The sequence below is a fragment of the Biomphalaria glabrata genome, chromosome 8, assembly GCF_947242115.1.
Source record: "Biomphalaria glabrata chromosome 8, xgBioGlab47.1, whole genome shotgun sequence".
NCBI lineage: Eukaryota > Metazoa > Mollusca > Gastropoda > Planorbidae > Biomphalaria > Biomphalaria glabrata.
In genome coordinates, this window is record NC_074718.1 from 13,391,846 (window position 1) to 13,413,007 (window position 21,162).

General features: G+C 32.2%; 1 protein-coding gene across 1 annotated transcript; it reads right to left on the reverse strand.

Moving 5' to 3' along the window:
- Positions 1 to 1,059: 1,059 nt before the first annotated feature.
- On the reverse strand, positions 1,060 to 19,562 carry LOC106068128 (centriole and centriolar satellite protein OFD1-like). Its single transcript, XM_013227436.2, has 29 exons — positions 19,309 to 19,562; positions 15,912 to 16,112; positions 15,601 to 15,669; positions 15,385 to 15,415; positions 14,955 to 15,062; positions 14,723 to 14,865; positions 14,172 to 14,261; positions 13,888 to 13,971; positions 13,093 to 13,199; positions 12,884 to 13,003; positions 12,604 to 12,677; positions 12,230 to 12,321; positions 11,029 to 11,106; positions 10,675 to 10,742; positions 10,392 to 10,435; positions 10,147 to 10,298; positions 9,879 to 9,990; positions 8,623 to 8,668; positions 7,203 to 7,467; positions 6,795 to 6,897; positions 6,501 to 6,611; positions 6,158 to 6,242; positions 5,329 to 5,447; positions 4,410 to 4,622; positions 3,732 to 3,823; positions 3,491 to 3,595; positions 3,294 to 3,329; positions 1,943 to 2,001; positions 1,060 to 1,348 (listed from the first exon to the last, which is right to left on the reverse strand). Exons 1-29 carry the CDS (start codon positions 19,399 to 19,401, stop codon positions 1,318 to 1,320), a joined length of 2,931 nt encoding a protein of 976 aa, XP_013082890.2. The 5' UTR covers positions 19,402 to 19,562; the 3' UTR covers positions 1,060 to 1,317.
- Between the last annotated feature and the right edge of the window lie 1,600 nt (positions 19,563 to 21,162).

Below are 21,162 nucleotides of genomic sequence, written 5' to 3' on the forward strand. Positions count from 1 at the left end.
CAATATTATGCTTTTTCTGCTTGACCATTTATACTACTTACCCTTTATATATAAATTTATGCTTCAATGTTATATTCTTTATGTTCTACATAGTTTAGCTTTTACATTGCCTTTTCAGTTAAAGAATGAGGTTGTGTCTCCACTGGGCTTGTGAATGGATGATGTACAAAGAAGTAAATACTGCTGCTAAACTGAACCAGCAAGTTATTTCTATGTCCAATGAGAATGTTTCTCTGTTTTGTTTTTGTATGGTTAGCAAATACATAGTTATATAATGTATTCATGTGTTCGTCATTATTTCAAAGTAATGAAATAGATAAAATACTTTTGTTCAATGACACAGTGGTTAATCAGGTAGAGACATTAAAATGTAAAATGACAGTAATTTGTATATTATTAGGGTAGAGAGAAATAATAATTAATTCACAGAGAAAGTCTTAGTACACCTTTGCATCATGTCTAAGCTATCCATTTTTTAAATATTTTTTTTTACAATTCCTCTATTCAGATTGCAAATTCATCTGCAAAACCTGGACACAAATCTCAAAAATGGCTTTAATTTAATGATTTTCTTTGAAATTTGGCAGTTTATGTATGTCTATTGGAAAAGAATTACTAGCTAATTGGCCACACTGGGAAAACTGGTTTGACCTTTATATTATGTTATGATTTTAAAAAATATAATAATTAAATTTGCTCTGGAGTTAAAGGCATTCTATATCTTGAGCACATATGTCAGCAGGTATTCCTGCATATATTCATGATTTATGAGTTAAATAAATACATTTAATAGACATTCATTTTGTGATTTATACACCCGTTTAACCAGCATGGGGGGGGGGGGGGGGATTGGAGCAGGGTAAAAAATGTCTTTTTAAAATCTATCATTCATAAGTTATTAACGGCAAAATAATCGCTCTTACAGAGTTTGTTCAGCTACAAACGAGGAGTCTCTTGAAAAAAAAAAGTTTTTTATGTTACTTATTATTACTCAGCCTCAGAACATTCACATTATTCTAAAAAAAATGTAGACAGTATTTATTGTAAAAGATTATAAACTTGTTTGAATCAAAATTTATTTATATCATATTTAGCATAATGGTATAAAAACATGCCAAAAAAAAAAGAAAATTCAATATACAAATTTTTCAGTAGTAGAGTACTATTAAAATATTTTACTCAGATAATTGATATTATCACAGACATGCTTAAAGTGAAACTAAATATAAGAAGACAGATACAGTACAAAAAAAAATAATTCATTCATTCTTTTATTAAGCTTAAGTAAAAAAATAATTATTGCAATCTAGATGCCATTCACCATGAGGACATATCATCATCATGTTCACTGTAATATAAAAAAAAAATAGTCATTATAAAATACATTCTTCATTTGTAATTTTTAAAAAATTAGACTGAGTAACTAATTAAACTTGCCGGTGGGTTCATTAAGGACAGCAGACTAGATTTCACCATAATGATTTGTAGTATTACCCTCACCACACCACACTAATCTTACTTGTATGAATAAAGCATTAACTTTTAATTCAAACCTAATTTTAATTGTAACTTGGAAGTTAATGAACTTCAAGTCATGGAATCAAATTGTTGTAAAGTTCAATAATTTATTCTTTGATGGTTAAGTTTATGTATAAAAATGAACATAATGTTTTAAATTAGATCTATACCCAGGGTGGGTATTGCCCTTTTCATTCATTAGGAATAGCCTTCATGAAATATTAAGGGTTCAGGGTAGATACATTTTGGTATAAGACCGCTGCATATTAATGTTGAAGATTTACAGCTAGATATAGCAAAGTGTTACCTAGTACTTAAGGCTAGTCTAAATAATGACAGGTTAGTGAATTATCATTTTTTTAACACTTAAAAAATGAAATCAGATTAACAGAAAACAAAATGTGCACTCAATGTTATTTCTTACCTTTTATCATCAGTTGCAACTGATAATTCTTCAGATGCATTCTGGGACTCAGTTTTTTCCTTTAAAAAAAAAAAAGGCACCATCAACAAAACTTTCAAACATACAACAAAAATATTTTTAAAAAATTGGTTGTAGTTATCCACCCTTACAATACTGATGATAAAAGCTGAATAGGAAATCATGAAGCAAGGGACAAACATTTGAAATTGTTCTAATCATATCACTATCACAACACATTGGTTCATAGAGGATTACATGGAATGTGTGATAACTAGTGGTAGCCAGCTGTCAACTATGTCAAGGGACAAGGAATGGACCAACAGAAAAATGCTGGCATGAACAAACCACATGAATATCACCCATTATATGGTCATGGGATCATGTAGAAAGGACAGGTGTTCACTGATTATTTTTTTTAGAAGGCCTTGAGTGTCCCTTTATAAGGAGCAAGAGTGTCAGATTCAATCCTATTGGGTCTGGTACAGTTGAGCACAGCAAGACAGATTGGTACGAAAGAGTCAAGCAATACAAGTCCAGGATAGTTTATAGTAGCATTTGTACAGTCAGTGGCTGGTGTTGCCAATTGTACAGTATTGACTCATTGAGCTATTACATTTTTTGGAGCCAGAGTTGTCAAGTTCTTGAGTTGGTTGTGTGGTGCTTGCAGTAGTTGCTAAAAGCAGTCTGACAGAAAGATATATATAATTATAATAGTATAATTCCTTTCATTGAGTGTGCCATACATATACATATATATATATAAACCATTACTGCACTCATAGCACTGCCATGATAGTGTGTCAATATGCAGAAAACAATTGCAATTGGCCTTACTTCATCCTCAGAGCATCTAAGCCCTTACTATGAAAAGCCCTTGTATTTTAGAGAACTAATCACTTCATATGTCCCATGGCACAATAGATTCATCTCTGCTAGTTGTGCAGTGCTAGTCATACAGAGTTTATTCCTTAAAACTTAACGCCTCAGGGTCTTTTCAGTAGAGTGACAAGAAAGCTTGCAACTTGTTCCACATTGAGCTAAGCCAAACTACATGCTCAAGAATACCAGAAACAAAACTTATTTGGATTAGTTTGCCTTTTTAGCTTTTATATATATATATATATATATATATATATATATATATATATATATATATATATATATATATATATATATAGGTTATGTTCTTATGTGACCTCAAGGCTACATTGTTTTTGACAGGGATATAAAAAAATTGTATTACATTTATTCTTATGTGAGTCCATATAATGAATCACTAAAACCATTATTGCATTCAATATATAGGCCTGTTTAGTGCAAATTTGTGCAATAGACTATAAGTTGCTCTCACCTCTTGTTGCCAACTTGCTACTGCCTTCTTAGCTAACTGTAAAAAAAACATGAATTAAAAAAAATTAACTTTTAAAACTATTAGCCAATACAGAGTTATATAATTAAAGACTATTTTATAAGCAGAAACAATTTGAATCAAGACAGGGTGCCCACAATTATTAGTGTGATGAATCTATTATAAAAAAAACAACTCACCTCCTTTTCCTTTTCTTTTTGCTGTGTGACCATTGCCATGTACTGTTTCATAACTGGATCTATGTTGTCTTCCTCATCCAGCTTGTTAGTCACAGTGGATACAGCCTAAGTAATTTAATATCAATTTGAACTTCAGTAATATACATCTCTTCTTTCAATACTAAGTTATTATCTACAAATAATCTAACGACAGTCAAAAACAGACAATTGTTACAAGTATTTTGTAGTCTCTAATCTATACCTCTCTAGCTTGTTCCTCTTCTAATTTCTGTCTTTCTCTTTCCATCTCTTCTTCTTCTTCCTGTAATTCTCTTTGTCTCCTTTTTACATCTTCTAAAGAAAATATTAAAGAAAAGGTATAGAATGCAGAATAAATATTTTATTTAGACAACAAAGCTTAAATTTCTTAATATATCCTGTACTGGTATACCGTTATATATTATGGCACTGTCTTTGAGACAATGACTGCACCAAGAAAAATCACAAGTCTGCTTCAAGATGATCTAATAGGGCACAAGGTGCAAAGGAAGACCCAAAAAAAACAAACAATGGCAACGCAGTGTACCAGATGAAGCTGAGAGGAAAGAGCTTGCAAGCCATTAAAAAACTAGCAATAGACTGTGGAAAGTTGCGTGTTTTTACTGAGGCCCTTTGCTCCTTGAGAAACACAAACGATAGATGATGATGAACTGAATTTTTGTATTAGATTTCAACAAAAATCACTTGAAATTATTTTTGTATATCTTGTTGATATAACTTTACTTTACTTAAAACTGAATGTCTGGATCATTGATTATATTCATCTACACTGGGGTAAAGTAAAAAGTGAAAAAGGTTTTTTGAAAATGTTGGATGCTGGTACAGGAGAACTCAACATCTAAACAGAGGTCTAATTGAGATACAAAGGTGTTATTAATACCTAAAACATCATCCTCTGCATGAGACTTCCATGCTGTGTCTAAAGAAATTGGCTGTACAAGTTCAGGCTGCATTAGTCTAGTGCTGGTTGACTCTGTATGTGTCACAGTGACTAAAGAAGTTTTGGCCACTTGTTCCAACTGCTCCGCAGAAGTGAAGGCAGGAGTTTTGGTCACATGATGCTCCAATTGATCTAAAGCAGACAATGTTCTACCTGCCAAGGTAAAACAATATTCATTGGATTTTTTAATTGCTTTCCGTATAGCGCAACTTTCATGCTTATAGCATGCTCAGTGCGCTAAGGTCAAATCTCTTTTGTGAACCAATGGGTGGAGGGGTCTCTGGGAGAAGGTTACCATGCTGCTTTTAGGTGCTCAACAAACACAACTCACCTCTAGTTGAGTTTAGAAGCCACATACCTGTTGATAGGTAACCAAGCAGTTTTGCTTCACCTCTCAGTATTGATATACAATTACATTTATTTAAAGAGACAATTTTATGAGTGCATATGACTGATTATGTGTATGGCAAATTGGTCTTTCTTGTTGTCAAATTTGTTATGATATCTTATAGCGAACCCAGCTTGAATGTACATCCAATATATGATAAATATTAGATGCTTGTATATCTATATTCTATTAACAAGTATAGGAAAACTCTGTAAACCTCTATTCTCTGACAAATTATGAAAAACTTAATAATAAATATTGAATTCAATTTTCAAGGGCAGAACAAACAAAAAAAATCTATAATATTAAAAACAAACTCATTCCACTTTATGCTGGTATTCTGATTGAATAAAAAAAAAAACTATTTTGTCAGCTGTGTGTTCGGTTTAAAATCCTTGTGCTAATTATTTTTCTTTGTTAATAATTGATTCAGTTTTTTTTTGTTAAGGAAATATATGTCCATGAATATACCTTTAGGCAAGCCTTCATCACTAGAGACAGAACCAGCAATGACCATCAAAGGAGGTGATCCAGGCCGCTGTTCCAAATCTGCCACTGTTATATGCTTATTCTGAACAAAATCTTTGTCTCTAGAAATATTGAACAAATTAAAAGGTAACAAGAAAAAAATAAAATCAAGTTTGTTTTTTAAGTAATTGAAAATAATTACAGTGAGGCTTTTGTGTGTTTTTTTTTACCATATTACTCATCATCTAAAAAAAAGGTTCTGCATTGCATGGAAAAAATTGCTACTAGAGATGTAAAGCAACAAAGAAAAAATCAACAAAGAGACTAACATAAACTAAAGCTTAAAACTATTCATCAGTATATATATTGTTTAAGGCCTTGCACACCCTACTATATCATATATTCCTATTTGATATAATACAGGCCTTACACTTGAAGAAAATAGAAACGTGAGTCCCATGTGTCACATTTGACAAGATTTTCTCTAACCGGCACTTGTTAGAGTAATTTTATTTTTAACAAATTATTCTTAACAAGGTCAAATTTTGTACATACTGAAATGTGCATTTATAAGCTAATATAAATGCAATATTTAAAAAAAAAAAAAGAAGAACTGACAGTTGATTGACATGTAGTACATAGAAATTTTCAAAGAAATGTGACAAGAAATGTCATGATAAAATAAGACCAAAATAAAACAAGATAGATCTTGCAGTTGATTAATATAAGGAAAAAATAAAGCATTAATTAGTAATGTGTCACTGCTGCAATAAAGGACATACAAACACACCACAGATAAACTAGCAGATGTAACTACCAAGAAATTACTCACATGTCTAAAGTTATTTTGGAAGTCAATGTTGGATGCTGAGAATCTGCTGTCAACTTTGGTTTTGTTTTTAGTTCACTGAAGCTATCTGCACAATGGAAACAAACACAAAAGTTTAATGAAAAGAAAAAAATCAGAGCAAAAAAATAAATGAATTTAAAAGGCAGAGTAGGAGGAAACTATTGAATTAAAACTGAAAGACAAAGAAAAGGAAAACATATTTTGCTTTGTATAGCAATGAATCAATGACATTGTCAAATCAATCAAAGAAATTATATAAATAAGTTTAGAAGACATTTAATACCAGTATTTAATAAAAATGTTATTAAATTTTAAATTGGTTCACCATCTATCTCTTGAGGCTTTCTTTTCTGTTTATAAGGTGTAGAAGATCTTGGATTATCAAAGAGGATGGGGCTCTGTGCAGGGGAAGTAACTATGACACCCTGTTGTTGACCTAAAGAGAAGAGAAAAAAATTCAAACAAATTAAAAAATATTTACTAAGTACTAAACAATTGGTACTAGCCAGAATGTTCAACAAGACAAACTTTGATCATCAGCTTTCTTGTAGGAATAAAAAGTTTCTTTTTGCATTGGTATAGTAAAACAACAAAAAGCACAATAAAAGTTCTTAAGTACCTACTACTCTGCTACGTGGGGGTGACTGAGCAGGCTGATCTAGAGGTAGGGCATGTATGTTGGTGATTCGGCAGTGAAAATCATGGTAGGCCTTCTCTAGGTTCTGAAACATGGAACAAAATAATTACTCTGTAAGACTGTATCAGCACTGCTCAATGACTAAGGAATGTGAAAAGATCAAGACATCTGTGTGTAGTCACTCAATGAACTTCTCTGTATGTTGTGTCTGTTCAATTTTGAGGAATGTTGCTGTTATTATTAATTGAAAAAAAAAAGTCATTATAATCAAAAAAACTTTTTAATAAGGATCAATAAACATTAGTCTTAAATCAACCTAGAACAGTTTTCTTCTTATTAAAAAAACCCTATTAGTTCACATTTCTAGAGACAAAATATACTTAAACTCACATGTGCTTCCTGGTCCAAACTTTTTAATCTATATTTAGCCTGAGCGATAACATCAGCTGAGTCAGTAGACGAAATATCATCCTCAAAGTAAAGTCCATCCCTGACCTGCGAAAAAGTCTCAAAGTCCACTCCATGGTAGATCTCTTTTGGGTCAGCATCAAACCTGGAAGGTCGTTGAGGTTCATGGTCATCAAAGTTTAGGTCAACAGAATGCCTGCTGCTATCATGAACTTTATGGGACAATCTGGATTCAACAAGCTGAGCTCTGAAACAAAATTTTGTTTTAAATTCCGTTGCCATAATAATGAAATATAAAGACATATGCCAGAAGAAATAAGGGTGAACTAAGCATTTTTTTTTAATGTCTGATTTGTTGTATGGTTCTTTGAATGTACAGGCTGGTTTAGAGTTTAGATGAAAGTAACCTTCATTTGGTTCCAGAAGGAACATTAAATTAATGTGAAAAACACCAAGGGCTTACAAAAATTTCTAGGGATCAGTTATATAGGTCAACTATGGCTCATCTCATACAGCAAATAAAATGCCATGTCTTCTACTGTCCAGAGGCTAGGCTGTATTAATTTTTAATTCTGAAGGAACATCTAAAATATATAAAATAATTTTAGGCCATGTTCAATACTTCAAAAACTATTCCTCTACCCAGCCAATCCTATATATGATCTATGATTAATCATCAGTTTCTCAAGTCTATATCAAAATATTTGATATATGATAGACTATATATTGCTTTTTTGGCCATAGCTAATTTCAAAAGGGATTAGTTATTCCTGGTGTAGACCTATTTTAAGAAATAACTGAGTGAAATTTCAAACTTTTTCTTATTTGTTTATTTTGACACTAGTCTTCTCGATCAACATGGGCAAAAGAGGAAATGTGTAGAATAAAAAATTAGGCCTAAGTTGGAGTGAACAGTAAGTAGAATTTTTTGCTATTTCAAAAAGAAAGTGCAAATTTTGAAATACTACTTCAGATACAATTGACTTCATACAGATATTCAACTATCCTAAATAAAAAATAAAATCTGAATTCATATTTATTAATTTCGCCTGTTGTCTAGATATAAAATGGTTAAAAATAATAATGTATAGTATTAAAAATTAGGCCTATAAATTGTAGCAAACCAGAAGTATTATTTTTTTGCAAATTTTGTATTATGCTAGCTTTAAATAAAAATTATCAGGTGGAAATTACAAATAAAAAATCATTTTTGTTCCATTTAACTGCTAAAGTTTCATTTGTGAAAATGACTTAGTTGCTCTAGATGCAAGAAAAGTAATAATAGTTTACATTTTTATGTTTCTTTCATAGGAGAAATGGTGATAGGTAAGTGGTAAATGAGTCATGGTCCTAAACTAGTGTCTAAATAAAATTTTAAAAATTGTGTTGTAAAGAAACTTACTGTTCCAATCCTTCTTTTGGCTTTCTATAAACTTCATTGTTTAATGCTGTAGAGATGTGAATTTATTTATTATTACAAAATAAATAAAAAAAAAAAAAAAAAAAATTTATATAATACTAACTTAGTATAAACTATAACCTCTTAACAACAAGTAAGTAAATGTAACAAATCCATTCAAGATTCAATAATTTATGGAATTACAGTTTTTAATAAACACAAACACATATGACATCTGTGTTATGTTGCAAACATATATAAACTGCCTTTGCTTTCTACAAGACATTTCAGGAGATATTAGAGGTCATAGAGAATAATCTAAGAAATAATTAAAAATTTCAGCCTTAACCAAGATTCAAATTTAAGACAGTTGTGTTCAGAAGTCCAATGCTCCATGACTCAGACACAATGCTTCCGTATGATAATACTAATTACATAATTATTTTTGCATGAATAGAAACTAGCAAGAGTATTTAAGTCTATATGTTTTTATAACTCTTACAGAATTTCAAAAAGGCACACTTAGAAAGAAAGAGTGAGACATTACCAACAATGAAACAAAGAAAGATTTTTTATGTTCAAACACAAGAGCTGATTTAGTTTGTAAAAAAAAAAAACTAATTCAAGGCTATAAATGTAAACAAAAAAATTATGTTTTACCTTTTATTTTAATAAAAAAAGTTGGTTTTTAAAAAAGCAGTATGCAACATTTTGGCATAATGGTAGTTTTGGCACGGCTATTTCGCTGCAAGAGATTCTGACAATAATTTATAAAACACAAATCTTTTTAAAATAAGCATTGTTTTTTTTTCACAATAATATACTATAGTATATAAAGTATATAATCTCTCCTCCCCCGAAAAAAACGTTTTAATAATTTTGACTATTATTGCAAACCATGGATGGCTACTTGGTCATATGGTATGAGCTTAGGACATGTCTTGATAACCCTGTTTGCCACATGCACATTATAATGTTAGAGATATAACAGATATAACTAACTTAAATAAATCCCAAATCTAATAGACAAATATAATATTGTTCTTTATATTAAAATAGGTAAGAACACAAACACACATACAGAACAAAGATAATTATCATTCTTTTCAAAGATACAATAAAATTAACATATTTAATGTGACTACAACATTTCACGACAAAAGGGCTGTGCCAGAACGACCATTACGCTAAAACGGCTGCATCAAAACACCCTGCTTTGATTAAAAATGATAGATAAACAAAATTTAGCAAGGCATTACCTTTAGTTGTCATATGTAAATGTTGTCTTAAATCCACAATCTCACGATTCATTTCCTTCATCTGCAATGTCTGCTCCTCAAAGCGTGCCATTAGATCCTTGTTACAATCAAGCTAGTGAACAAGGACAAATAGAACATTAAAAACAAAGACCAAATAATGTCCAACCACAAAGTCAATAAGAACAAGAAATAAAGTGTAACATTAAAAACTTTTCTTAGAAATTTAAAGTTTAAAAAAAAGACAAGTTTTATGTTCCTAAATGTGTACCTCTTCTTTCAGTCGAGCTTCAAGCATCTGTTTTTGCTGATTAAAAACTATTTGTTCCTGGCGTAAGCTTTCTTTAGCTCTTTCCAAATCTCTTTGAAGCATTAAAGATTCGGGTGAAGGTCTTCTCAATTCTCTCAGAAGTTCTTCTTGGCCTGAATTAATATAATTTATTTTTTTTTCAATTAAAAAACTATTTGAGCATATCTTTCATTTAGAAAACTTGAAACAAAAAAAAAAATACTTACGTCCTCTTTCCCTTTCATTCATGGATAAAACTTCAGCCAAGCGCCTATAGAAAAGGATTTAAATCAATTAGTTGGTAAGAAAAATGTTTACAAATACAAGTTTCATTAAAAGTTGATAAATATATTGAAATTACTGTTTCAGTATCACTACTATAATATCAGCAGATTTAAACAGAATTACATAGTTACTCATACTGGATAAGTTTGATAAAATGTTCCTTTATAATCTATACTCTGTAATATGTTTACAAAGGTTGTACTGAAATAGACTTTCTAAACGTACGTTCTGAGTGTTTCCAATTCATTTCTGTAGAGCACAACTTGTTCTTTCAAAGTACTGTAGTCTGACATCTGTTTAGACAACACAGAAAGTTAATCATCAATATTATGGTGTACAAAATTCAATTTTCAAAGTAACAGAATCTGCAATTCTGTTTACCTAACAAGAAACTTTTACCATTATTACTATAGAATAAAAACATACACTTCCAAACAAACTTCATTCTTGCATGTTTAAACTCTGAAACTAGCCACCCCAAGCCACATTTAGAAGTGAAAGCTTATTTTCACATTAGTTGTGGCAGCTAAAGATTTTAAAATATGGAAAAAAAAACAAACAATGAAAATTTAAACTTACATCTCTAAGTTTGGCATTGAGGTATTCATTGTTTTTGTTGGCATTGACTTCACTATATTTACACTCTGAAAGTTTGGTCTGAGGACAGAACAGAAAGAAAACTTTATCACATACGATGTATCACATAGTTTAATGAAAGAATAGTAAATGTAGTCAATGAGCATGAAGAGTTTCATACTTGGGGGAAAAAACTCTAACATTTTGGTGTATCTGGTGTACTAAGGAAGTGGTGATAGGCTAGGTTTGGGTTTGGGTTAAAGTTATCATTTTTGTGCATTTTTACCATGCACACATTTTCTAGGCACTTCTGAAGCACAAAATAATTGCATTTGGAGGAAGCTTTAGACGTTTTTTTTACTCTATGAATTCAAACTTATTTCAAATCAAATGGGTAGTTAACTAGCAGTAATAAAGACTATGACCAAGACTGCTTTATTGATCCTTCTGGAAATTTGTTGTGATTGCAAGGACTCTTTTCTCATATCAAGACAACAAGAAGATTTGATATGAAGATCAACAGCCATGCATTGAGATGTTGTTCAAATTATAGCATTATTCTTTTTGGGCTGTCTCTTTTTATCTTTCCTTTGGGTTCCAGGTGAGGTGCTCCAATAAAGCATGGATAATAAGATATTATGTGGAATGGTAATGAAATAAGTGAAGAGAGGTCAACGAAATGTGATTAAAGTGTAAAGGACAAAGCAATAGTGCATTTGATGTAAGTAACATTTTTGTTTTTTAAGTTTGAATTTGAAAACACCAACTTTATAAGAAGAATGTTTTGTGTTAAGAAATGTGAATGGATAATCAAACAACTGTATATTAATTTTAAGCTTTGGTGTTGCTTACATAAACCAGATCAATATCCATTTATCACTTGCCTATGCCACATAGCATGATCAAATGTTTGTTTTGTTTTTTACTTTCAGGCATCATTTTCATTTCTTCAGACTTTTTGATCTGTACGTTTTAGATATTCCCTCAGAAATAAAATTATTATGTCCTTGACCAAGCCAACTGCAGGCTGACAGTGGTTAGACTTAGATCAAGGTCCAAAGTACACACCACATGACACTCATGGCTATTAACACACTATCAGATATAATGCTTTTTTTCTTTCTTTCTTTTTTAAAGATTTAAAGTTACTTCCTTTTTCCTATATGTGTGATCAAAATGAAGCTTGAGATGATGATTAAATTACCTCCAGTTCATTGACTCTTTGGGTTTTGTCTCTGAGCTCATCTTTAATTTGCTGCAGTCTGAATTTCTCTTCAGATAGTATTCTTTCCTGTTCTGGAAAGTCAAAACAAATTACATTGAACTCATTGATAATACACAAGATTGAGAACGGGTTTATTAATATTTATAATATAAAGTATCTAAACAAATTCCAAATGAAAAACACATTTTGAAATGATCAATTAAAGTGCTCAAAATCATAAGAACTGAACCCATTCGCTGTATTTACATTAAGTCTCATTGCTTTAAAGGTGAAGACACCATTTTAGTAAACACGTGTGAATAAACAAAACTTCTGGCTTTTAAATATTATTTAAGTTATTTATATCGTTTTACCTTTCAAAGTTTGTTCTCTAACTTCTACATTCTGAACTCTTTCTATAAATCTGGCTTGCTGATCTAATTTGAATCTGAACATGAACAAAAATAAAGACAATAAAATGTCAACTCTAAACTATATATTTCTTTTAGGTCTCAATTTAATCCCCCAATTTGAATGGGAGTGATGGAATTAATTATCATTATTGTTATTATCATCAACCAAGATGACAGAATAAAAAAAGGGATAAATATAAAAAAAAAAAAAATCAGTTTACAAAAACTAGAATTTTCTTACTGTGCCATTTCATTCTGTAATCTTTGTTCAAAGGATGACTCTCGCTGTTTAATCTCCATCTCTCTCCGTCTTAGCTCTGTCTCTTTATCTTTCACCCTCTCTTCAGATAGTCTTTTTTCTCTAGAATTAACAAAAACATTGGTCTTTGAAAACAATCGTCAAACAAATTAGTGCCTTCACTATAATAAGCCATGTTGTAGTAACTATACCTTTTGTTCACTTCTGCTTCTCTCTTCACTTCTGCTTCTCTCTGTCTTACAGCTTCTATTTCCTCTAAGATAGACTGACGTTGAGCATAGATCTCTTTTTCCTGCATCTTTAATTTAAAAAAAAAAAAGTTATTTTGTTCATAGTAAAAAAAAAATGGTAATTAACATTGCTCTTTAAATTAAGGAAGTGTATATTACAATTTAAACAATTTATTACAACTTTTTAAATTAAAAATCTTCATAAAATGCTACTTTTTTTTTTCTGAGTTGTAAGCAAGAAATAATTCATAAGAATTTAAAGAAGACAATCTTTAAACTCTGCCAAAGATGGCCTCAGGCCTGTCTGAAAATGGAAGAGGGTTGAGCATAGGGCTAGCTATCCTACCCTGTTGAAAAACCACCAGCTACAGAAACATCTAACAGCAAATCAAGACATTGCAGACCTGGGAGAAGATGGAAATTCAGTTGGAAATTTGTAACCCTGGTAGGTGAAAGGTAGAGTCATCTGGAAGCCAGCAGGCCAAAGACTATTATTCCATCAGGACCATCACCACCATGGGTACAAGGAATGTCCAGATCTTTCAGAGATGCTGGTGATATGCAATCACAAGACAAGCCCTCACCTGGAACCCCCAAGGAAAGATATAGAGGGGATGGCCCAAAAAATACATTCATCAAGATTTAAAAGTAGATGCCAAGATGAGGGGGCAAGTTGGTGATGCCCACAGGAAAGCTGGCTGAAAGTCTGTGCCCCAGAAAGAATCACAAGTAGAGATGAGATGAGACAATTGTTACCTCTGTTTGCTGTTGTAATCTCTCCATTGTATTTCTCTCTCTGATTACAAGTGCATCATATCTGTCTTTATATATCCTTTCCATCTATTTTAGAAATAAGTTCATAAGTAAAAAATAATACTATATTACTTTTATTATCTAGAAACCTGACGAATAGTAACCAAAAAAATATGGGAGAGGAAAAAAAATAATATTACTTCAAAAGAATGTTATAGATCCATTAAATATGTAGTTTCTCAGCCAGGTTCTCTCCCCTTCAGTCACATCTCCAACATAATACTCACATCTCTTTTAGCTTGCTCTAATGCTTTTCTACTATTTTCTTTTTCTGACAATTTTATTGTTGCAATTTCTGACTCTTTCATCCTGGCCAGCTGGTGAAATATTTATAAAAAAAATTAATACTTTAAAAGAATACACAAAGCAAGCACGCAAAACTGATTTTCATTGATAAGCAAACTAAGGTAAAATGAAAAAAAATTAAAATAGGACCCAATGTAATACATCTTTTAATAATACAAAGACATACACTTATGACAGTATATATTTAAAATTACTCACTTGAGTAACCATAACATGGTAAATTTTTCAACCTGATCTTTCTCAGGAAAAACTTTCCTGACACAATCTTATCTTAATGTACAAAACTTATGATCTATAACTTTTATTTCTTTTTTAAATTTATGTTCACAATTTTAAGTCATTCCTTAAAGAAAACACATTAACTTATATTTTGTGGATCATATATCATATTTTACTACACTGTTACTTTAAAATCATAAATTATACATGACATTTGTTACAAAGTTAACTAAGCAACAAAAGTTGAGGTTACCTCCATTTTGAGCTGTGTATTATAACGATCCTCTAACTGGCGCTGAAAACTCAGAAGCCTCTCTTCAGCACCAGCTCTACCTGTGCGAAGATAATCTTCACGACGGGACGCATACATTTCATCGACATCTGATAACTTTTCATCTTGACAATTTAAAAAATTGCATTTATTATAATGAATGCCATGAGTTCAATGGAGATATTTCTGTGAGATACGTTTTGAATTGACTTACCAAGAGGAGTGATGGGTCCAACTTTTATAAGGTCTGTTTGGCAGCCTACTGTGTTAATAGAGTTAGCATGAAGGGAAGAGACTTCAGACAACAGCTGCCATAAAAATCCTTCAAGAAAAAAAAAAGATGTATTAATATTTCAATTACATGTAAAATTTAATGTATATAATAACATATTTCTAGGATTACATTATAAATTTCAAAGTCTAAAATGATTTTGGATCTAGTGAAGATCTATAATGTCTTAAATGCCCATATCTTTAATAAAAAGACAACCATCCAACATATAAACTTGTTAGAAAGTTATAGGATATGATTTACTTAAAAAACTAACATTTGTTATGGTAGTACTGCAATTCAAATAATAACATTTTTTGACTGATAAGTTATATTTTTTTGAAATTAAAAAAGTTCCTGAACAGTACTTTACCTCTTTTGGAGTCTTTATGTGTTTCAGCAATCTGAAAGTATATATTTTTTAAATATTAGAAACATATGTTTTCCCCTCAGAAAATAAAAAAATTCTCAATAACAGAAAAATGAGAGTTTAATATTTCTCACTTCTGAATGATAAAAAAAAAGTAAATAAATGAGAAATTGAGTGAGAAAATGAATCAACATAAGAAGTGACATCCAAAAAACTCACCAATCTTTGGTAAAGTCTGGACTGTGGGCTGATATTCAGTAGCTTAAGCAAATCTAAGGCTTCAAATTTCTGAAAAATTAAAAAGTTAATTGTATTAGGAGAGTTAATTATTTTATAAGAATGCAAGTATAATGTGGTCTACCATAATTTTAATTTCTAATAAATAGAGTATTAGTTTTTTGGTTTCAACATGATTTTTGCATAGCTAAATGTTACTGCATTTGTAATAGTGGCTTGCACCAAATTGGTTAAATAATACTAATTTTATTATAATGCATTAATCAGTACACTATTAAAAGTATTAGGCCCACCTTATCCTGACTGAGTCCTGATTCAGGTAAGAACACACTGAGTGTGTATTCATATTGACAGGCACTAAGATGATTGGCTACCAGGCTGTTGGAAGCTCTGTGCAATAGTGAACCTTCTTCTGGAATGTTTAAATCTTTTAGTGTCAGCGGACCATGGACAGTCTGTTGCAATTCTGTAACTAAACTATTTCTGAGCTGAGACTGTAATGTATTGAAAAATTTAATGAACAAACTACATTGCGAGTCTAAAGTACTTACAAGTACACTTAGAAAAAAAAAATAAAAAAAAAAAAAATAAGGAACTAGAGCTAATAAATTCTACAAAAAAAAAATCATCATTAATACAAAAACTCCAAAATCATGTGATGTCTAATTTCTAATAAAATGATAGATAGGGTACATGTATACAGTATAGATCTAATTTGATGTTTGTACATCATATTTAATATTGAATGTTGATGTTTGTGACTTGTAATACACATTACTTTAAGAATCAGCTCATTCAGAGAGCTCTAGAATGTAATCATAAGTCAAGTGCATCATCAGTCTTGTGACAAGTCAAAAACTCGCTGTCAGAGTCACTCTAAATTATCACAGCATTAATTATTATTTTTCATCATTTATTTATTCTATTTTATTATTTCTCCATCCTACCCCTAAATTATTCACCCGCCACACCTTTTCCTCTCTACCAGGCTAGACTTAGTCCACCACCTTGGAGAAAATTAGGCCAGTCCTTTCATTTATCTTCCCTTGACCGGGGCAAAGATACGCTCAGACCTTGATCTTATCGACAGGATGTCTGACAGCCGCGGTTGACACCACCTTGGTTTGAATGCAAGCTAATCCTCCCCCCCCCCTTTCCTCACGTCTCTCTTTGATCTAAGAGATTACCCTGGTCAACACACCGCGTGATACTCCAAGGTGCGGCTCTTGTCGGATTTCACCCACGTGTAAGCTAATTCTAAGCCTAGGACATTTCCGGTGTCCGCCCGCATTTTACAGGCATATATATATAGTAAACCAACTCAAATCACCCTCTCTTTCTCATTCGAGCTGAGCTATCGAGTCTGGACTATATCACTTATTCTTTCTCCTAGAGGAATACCTGGTGGTAAGCCGAACTTAATCACAAGTTCCATCTTAATTACTCTGTGTATATTTCCATTGGATTTTATCATGTGTATTTTGCCTAGTTCATTTATATTTAATTAGTGCATTGTGTATTCTCACTGGCGTAAGTAGAAAACATAAACATGTCCTATGTATTTATTTATGTATTGCGTTAATCTATTAATGCTACGTTGCTCAATTGATCGTTGATGCAACCATGTATATATTTGTACATCTTAGTCTATTTCCTTTATCTCGGTTGACCGCCTTGATAATCTTACTAGCGCACTGATACTGCGTCTAGAAGAGAGATACGAGTTATCTCCCCTGTAACGAATTATCTCCCCTTTACTCATTTTACTCTAATGAGAGTTGCGACGCTTGAAGGGACATTCAAGCACGCTCCATTGTTCTCGACCCACGGTCATATGTAAACAAACCATCTGGATCGCTGACCACCGCCCAACTCACCCCCCCCCCTTTTCTTTCTCTATCCACCTGTGTTGTTTATTTGAGATTATTATTTCCCCTTCTATGTACATTTTTATATTATTACGTTCCCTTTCATGTACATTTTTATATTGCTACTATCTGCCATCTATTTTCCAAATCCCATTTGTCATCATCTCCCCTTTATGCTCTAAAGCAATTTTACCAATCTGACGAATGCACCTCAGTCGAGGGCATCGATAAGATGCATGAGAGACATGTCCTAACTTGTCTTTATTTATCCGCAGCCTCCCTCAGGTGTCTGCCTATTTATCAGATTACTTACCTGCCTATTTGCCTACTGGCCTATCTATGTGCTTAGTGCTAATCAGCGCTGCACTTGCCTAGTTGCTATCAAGAATCACCTATTGCCTATTTATTTGCTATTTGATGTTCAGTGTCTACACGACACTACTCAACTCTACTACTTGGCGCTATCGGCATTGCCCGCCTATTCGACAGCCCACCTGTCATCTTACTAGGTGCGACGTCCCTATGGACTCAGGTCTGTGCGAGACGTCATAGCTACGCCAACCCTCTGCAACTCACTGGACATATCCTGTCAACTACGCTGCCCACGGCAGATCAGCTCTGCCCGCAGTAACCTTGTGCCCACGGTAGCCGGCCACCCGCCCTACTGTGCCCACTACAGATATTAGCTTTTGGGGATTGAGACTCCACAAGAACTATATCGCCGGCGTCCCTCTATCCGCTAGAGCGCCACCTCCAGCTGCAGAACCTCAAGCCAGGACACAGCCAGCTGCGACATCAACAGGACAACCAGCTAAGTCAGAGGACAAAGTGACATACTCTCATTAGGTGCAAGAGTGATGATTAAACATAGAATATACTAGAGATAGATGCAAACCCTCCCCCTTTTTATTCTTATATGTATATTTATGTAAATAAATATTCTTAATTTTTAACTTTTGTATCTATCTTTCATTGCTTTGTCTCGTTGCGTGCCTGCTCCCGATTCATATGCTGATAAGTGGGGGTGTGATTGCTATCAAAAATAATCATCCCCTAGACATAAAACGTGCCAAACACACGTCACATCTCCCCACCTGTCACAAGTCTTTGGCATGGATTAGGTAGTCTAAATATAAATAGGATAGTATATATATATACATATTATCAATAAATGTAGACTAAACTCTAAGCTTATTTATAGGTATATATAAATTCTAGATCTATATTATAATATTACTATTACTATTAGTATTAGTTATTTAGTACATACTAACGGTAACATAGTAAATGACAAAAATGTCTATATGAATAATGATAGTAGAATCTATAGATTAGATTAGATAGATCTAGTCTTCTAGAGTCTAGACTAGACACTAGAGAAAGTTGACTAGATACCAATGCCACTAGCTTTCACTAGATCTAGAGTACCTACATGATATACTGATAGATCTATATGAATATATTATATTATAGATATATCATATATGACAAGATGATAATAGATCTAATGATCTAGACTATATATTATAATATATCTTATTAAAATATATATACTAATAATATACAGTATACACTGATTATATAGGAACAGTACAGTACACTGTGACTACAGTCCAGATCTATGGACAGTAACACAGTATCAGTATGAGTATGGATCTTGACTCTTGTTGAGTCTAGATAAATAATTTAGTCTTAGATAAAAAAAAATTATAATTAGATCTATATGTAAAAGTAGAGGTCAGATATCTGCGTATCTGACCCCCTCTATTAATACAAATAGGTCTAACGATCACGATGTTATTTAATATTATTTATTATTTACCTTTATTGAGTCAACAAACCCGCGATTTCTTAAACTGTGATATAATCTATTCCTTAATTCTTCTGCAGATAAATATTCTGGATGATCTGTCATTTTGAGCTTCAAAATCTAATCTAGATTCCGTTTAAAATAAAAGAATAATACACATCATACAATCATTTTAACAAAATAAAGTTGCAGACCAACTAAGGCACCTAGATCTAGATCTAAGTTTGTGAGTATGAAATGCAAGTCTCATCAAGCGTCCATAACAATATTTAAAAAATTGGAACGGGAAATGTGTTTGGACTAATGTGTATAGTAGTAAATTACATAGGCTAGTGATATAAAGAAGCATTCATTTATGAGGTCTAGAGAAAGGTTCAGGATGTCAGCCTAAAGATGGGTTTTTGCAGTAAATCCCATAGTCATTCGCATGGCCGGGGGAGGGGGGGGAGGGTAAAGTTCAAACCACCTCTAAATGAGATCCTCCACGAAAAAAAAAAAGGGGGGGGGGTTTGTGACATTTTTTTCTTTAATTTTGTTTATTTTAGGCGCTAGCCTCATTGCAGCCAAAAGGTTGGGGGGGGGGGGAGTTTAAAAACCCTCTCCAGGGGGGTATTGAGGTTAGAACCCCTCTCTTGTATAAAACAAAAAAAAAGACAGTCACCAAATTACATAAGCGTAGTCAAGAGGAATTTCGATTTTAAAACCCTATCCAATTTATTTTTTTACGATAAAACCCTTTCTTCAATATACGACTAAAGCATATAACAGTCACTAGATTCTATGAGCGTAGCCAAGAGCCATTTTGAGTTTAAAACCTCTTCCTGAGGGCTTTAAGTTTAAAACTCTCTCAGCAAGGTTTGAAGCTAAAACCACCCCTACAGTCACACTACAGTCACAAAATTCTATGAGCGTATAGCCAATAGGGATTTGAGTTCAAACCCCCTCTAGATTGCTTTCAGTAAAAAAAAAAACATCCTGGTGGTTTTATCTTATATAATACAGACGTTACTTCAAAAAAGAAGATGATTACGTCCTACGCGTCATGCATTTAGTCATGCATATGACTTAAATTCTGTCAAGTCACTGGTTTTCCTGGCTAGCAACCCATTCCATGCTCTAATAGCACTAGGGAAGAAGGAGTATTTGTACAAATTTGTCCTAGCATATGGGACGAGGAATGGGCCTTTATCTTTGTGTCTTTCAGAGTATTTTATTAAATTTTGTTTTTGTATTTGAAGATTATGGTTCAGTGTTTTGTGTATAATTGCTACTTTACTTTTGAGTCTTCTGTCCTGAAGGCTTTCTAAAGTTAGTGATTTTACTAATGGTGTTACTCTAGTCAAATGTGAATATTCGTTTGTTATAAATCTCACTGCTCTATTTTGTGTTTGTTCCAGTTTTTTAATGTTTTCTTGAGTTGAGGGGTCCCAAACGGAGGATGCATATTCTATTATTGGCCTAACCAAGGTTAAATAACATTTTAGTTTTATGTTCTTATTTGATTTATAGAAATTTCTTTTAATAAACACTAATGCTTTGTTGAATTTTTTTTTTTTTATAGTTTCATCAATATGTGGATTCCATGACAGTTTTTCATTTATTATAACACCTAAGTATTTTGCGTTTTTAGTCTGTGTTACTGGTTTGCCATGAATAAGATAAGTGGAATTAATTTGTTTTAGTTGTTTTTTTTTTGTTACTCTTAACTCTTGAGCCCCCTTCCCCCCTTTACGGAGAGTTTTGAGGTTAAAAACACCCACTTCAATATTATTCTAAAGCAAACTACAGTCACCAAATTCTATGAGCGTAGCTAAGGGGGTTTTGAGTTTGTTTTCAAAAAAAGCTCCAGATAAATTTTTAGTTTAA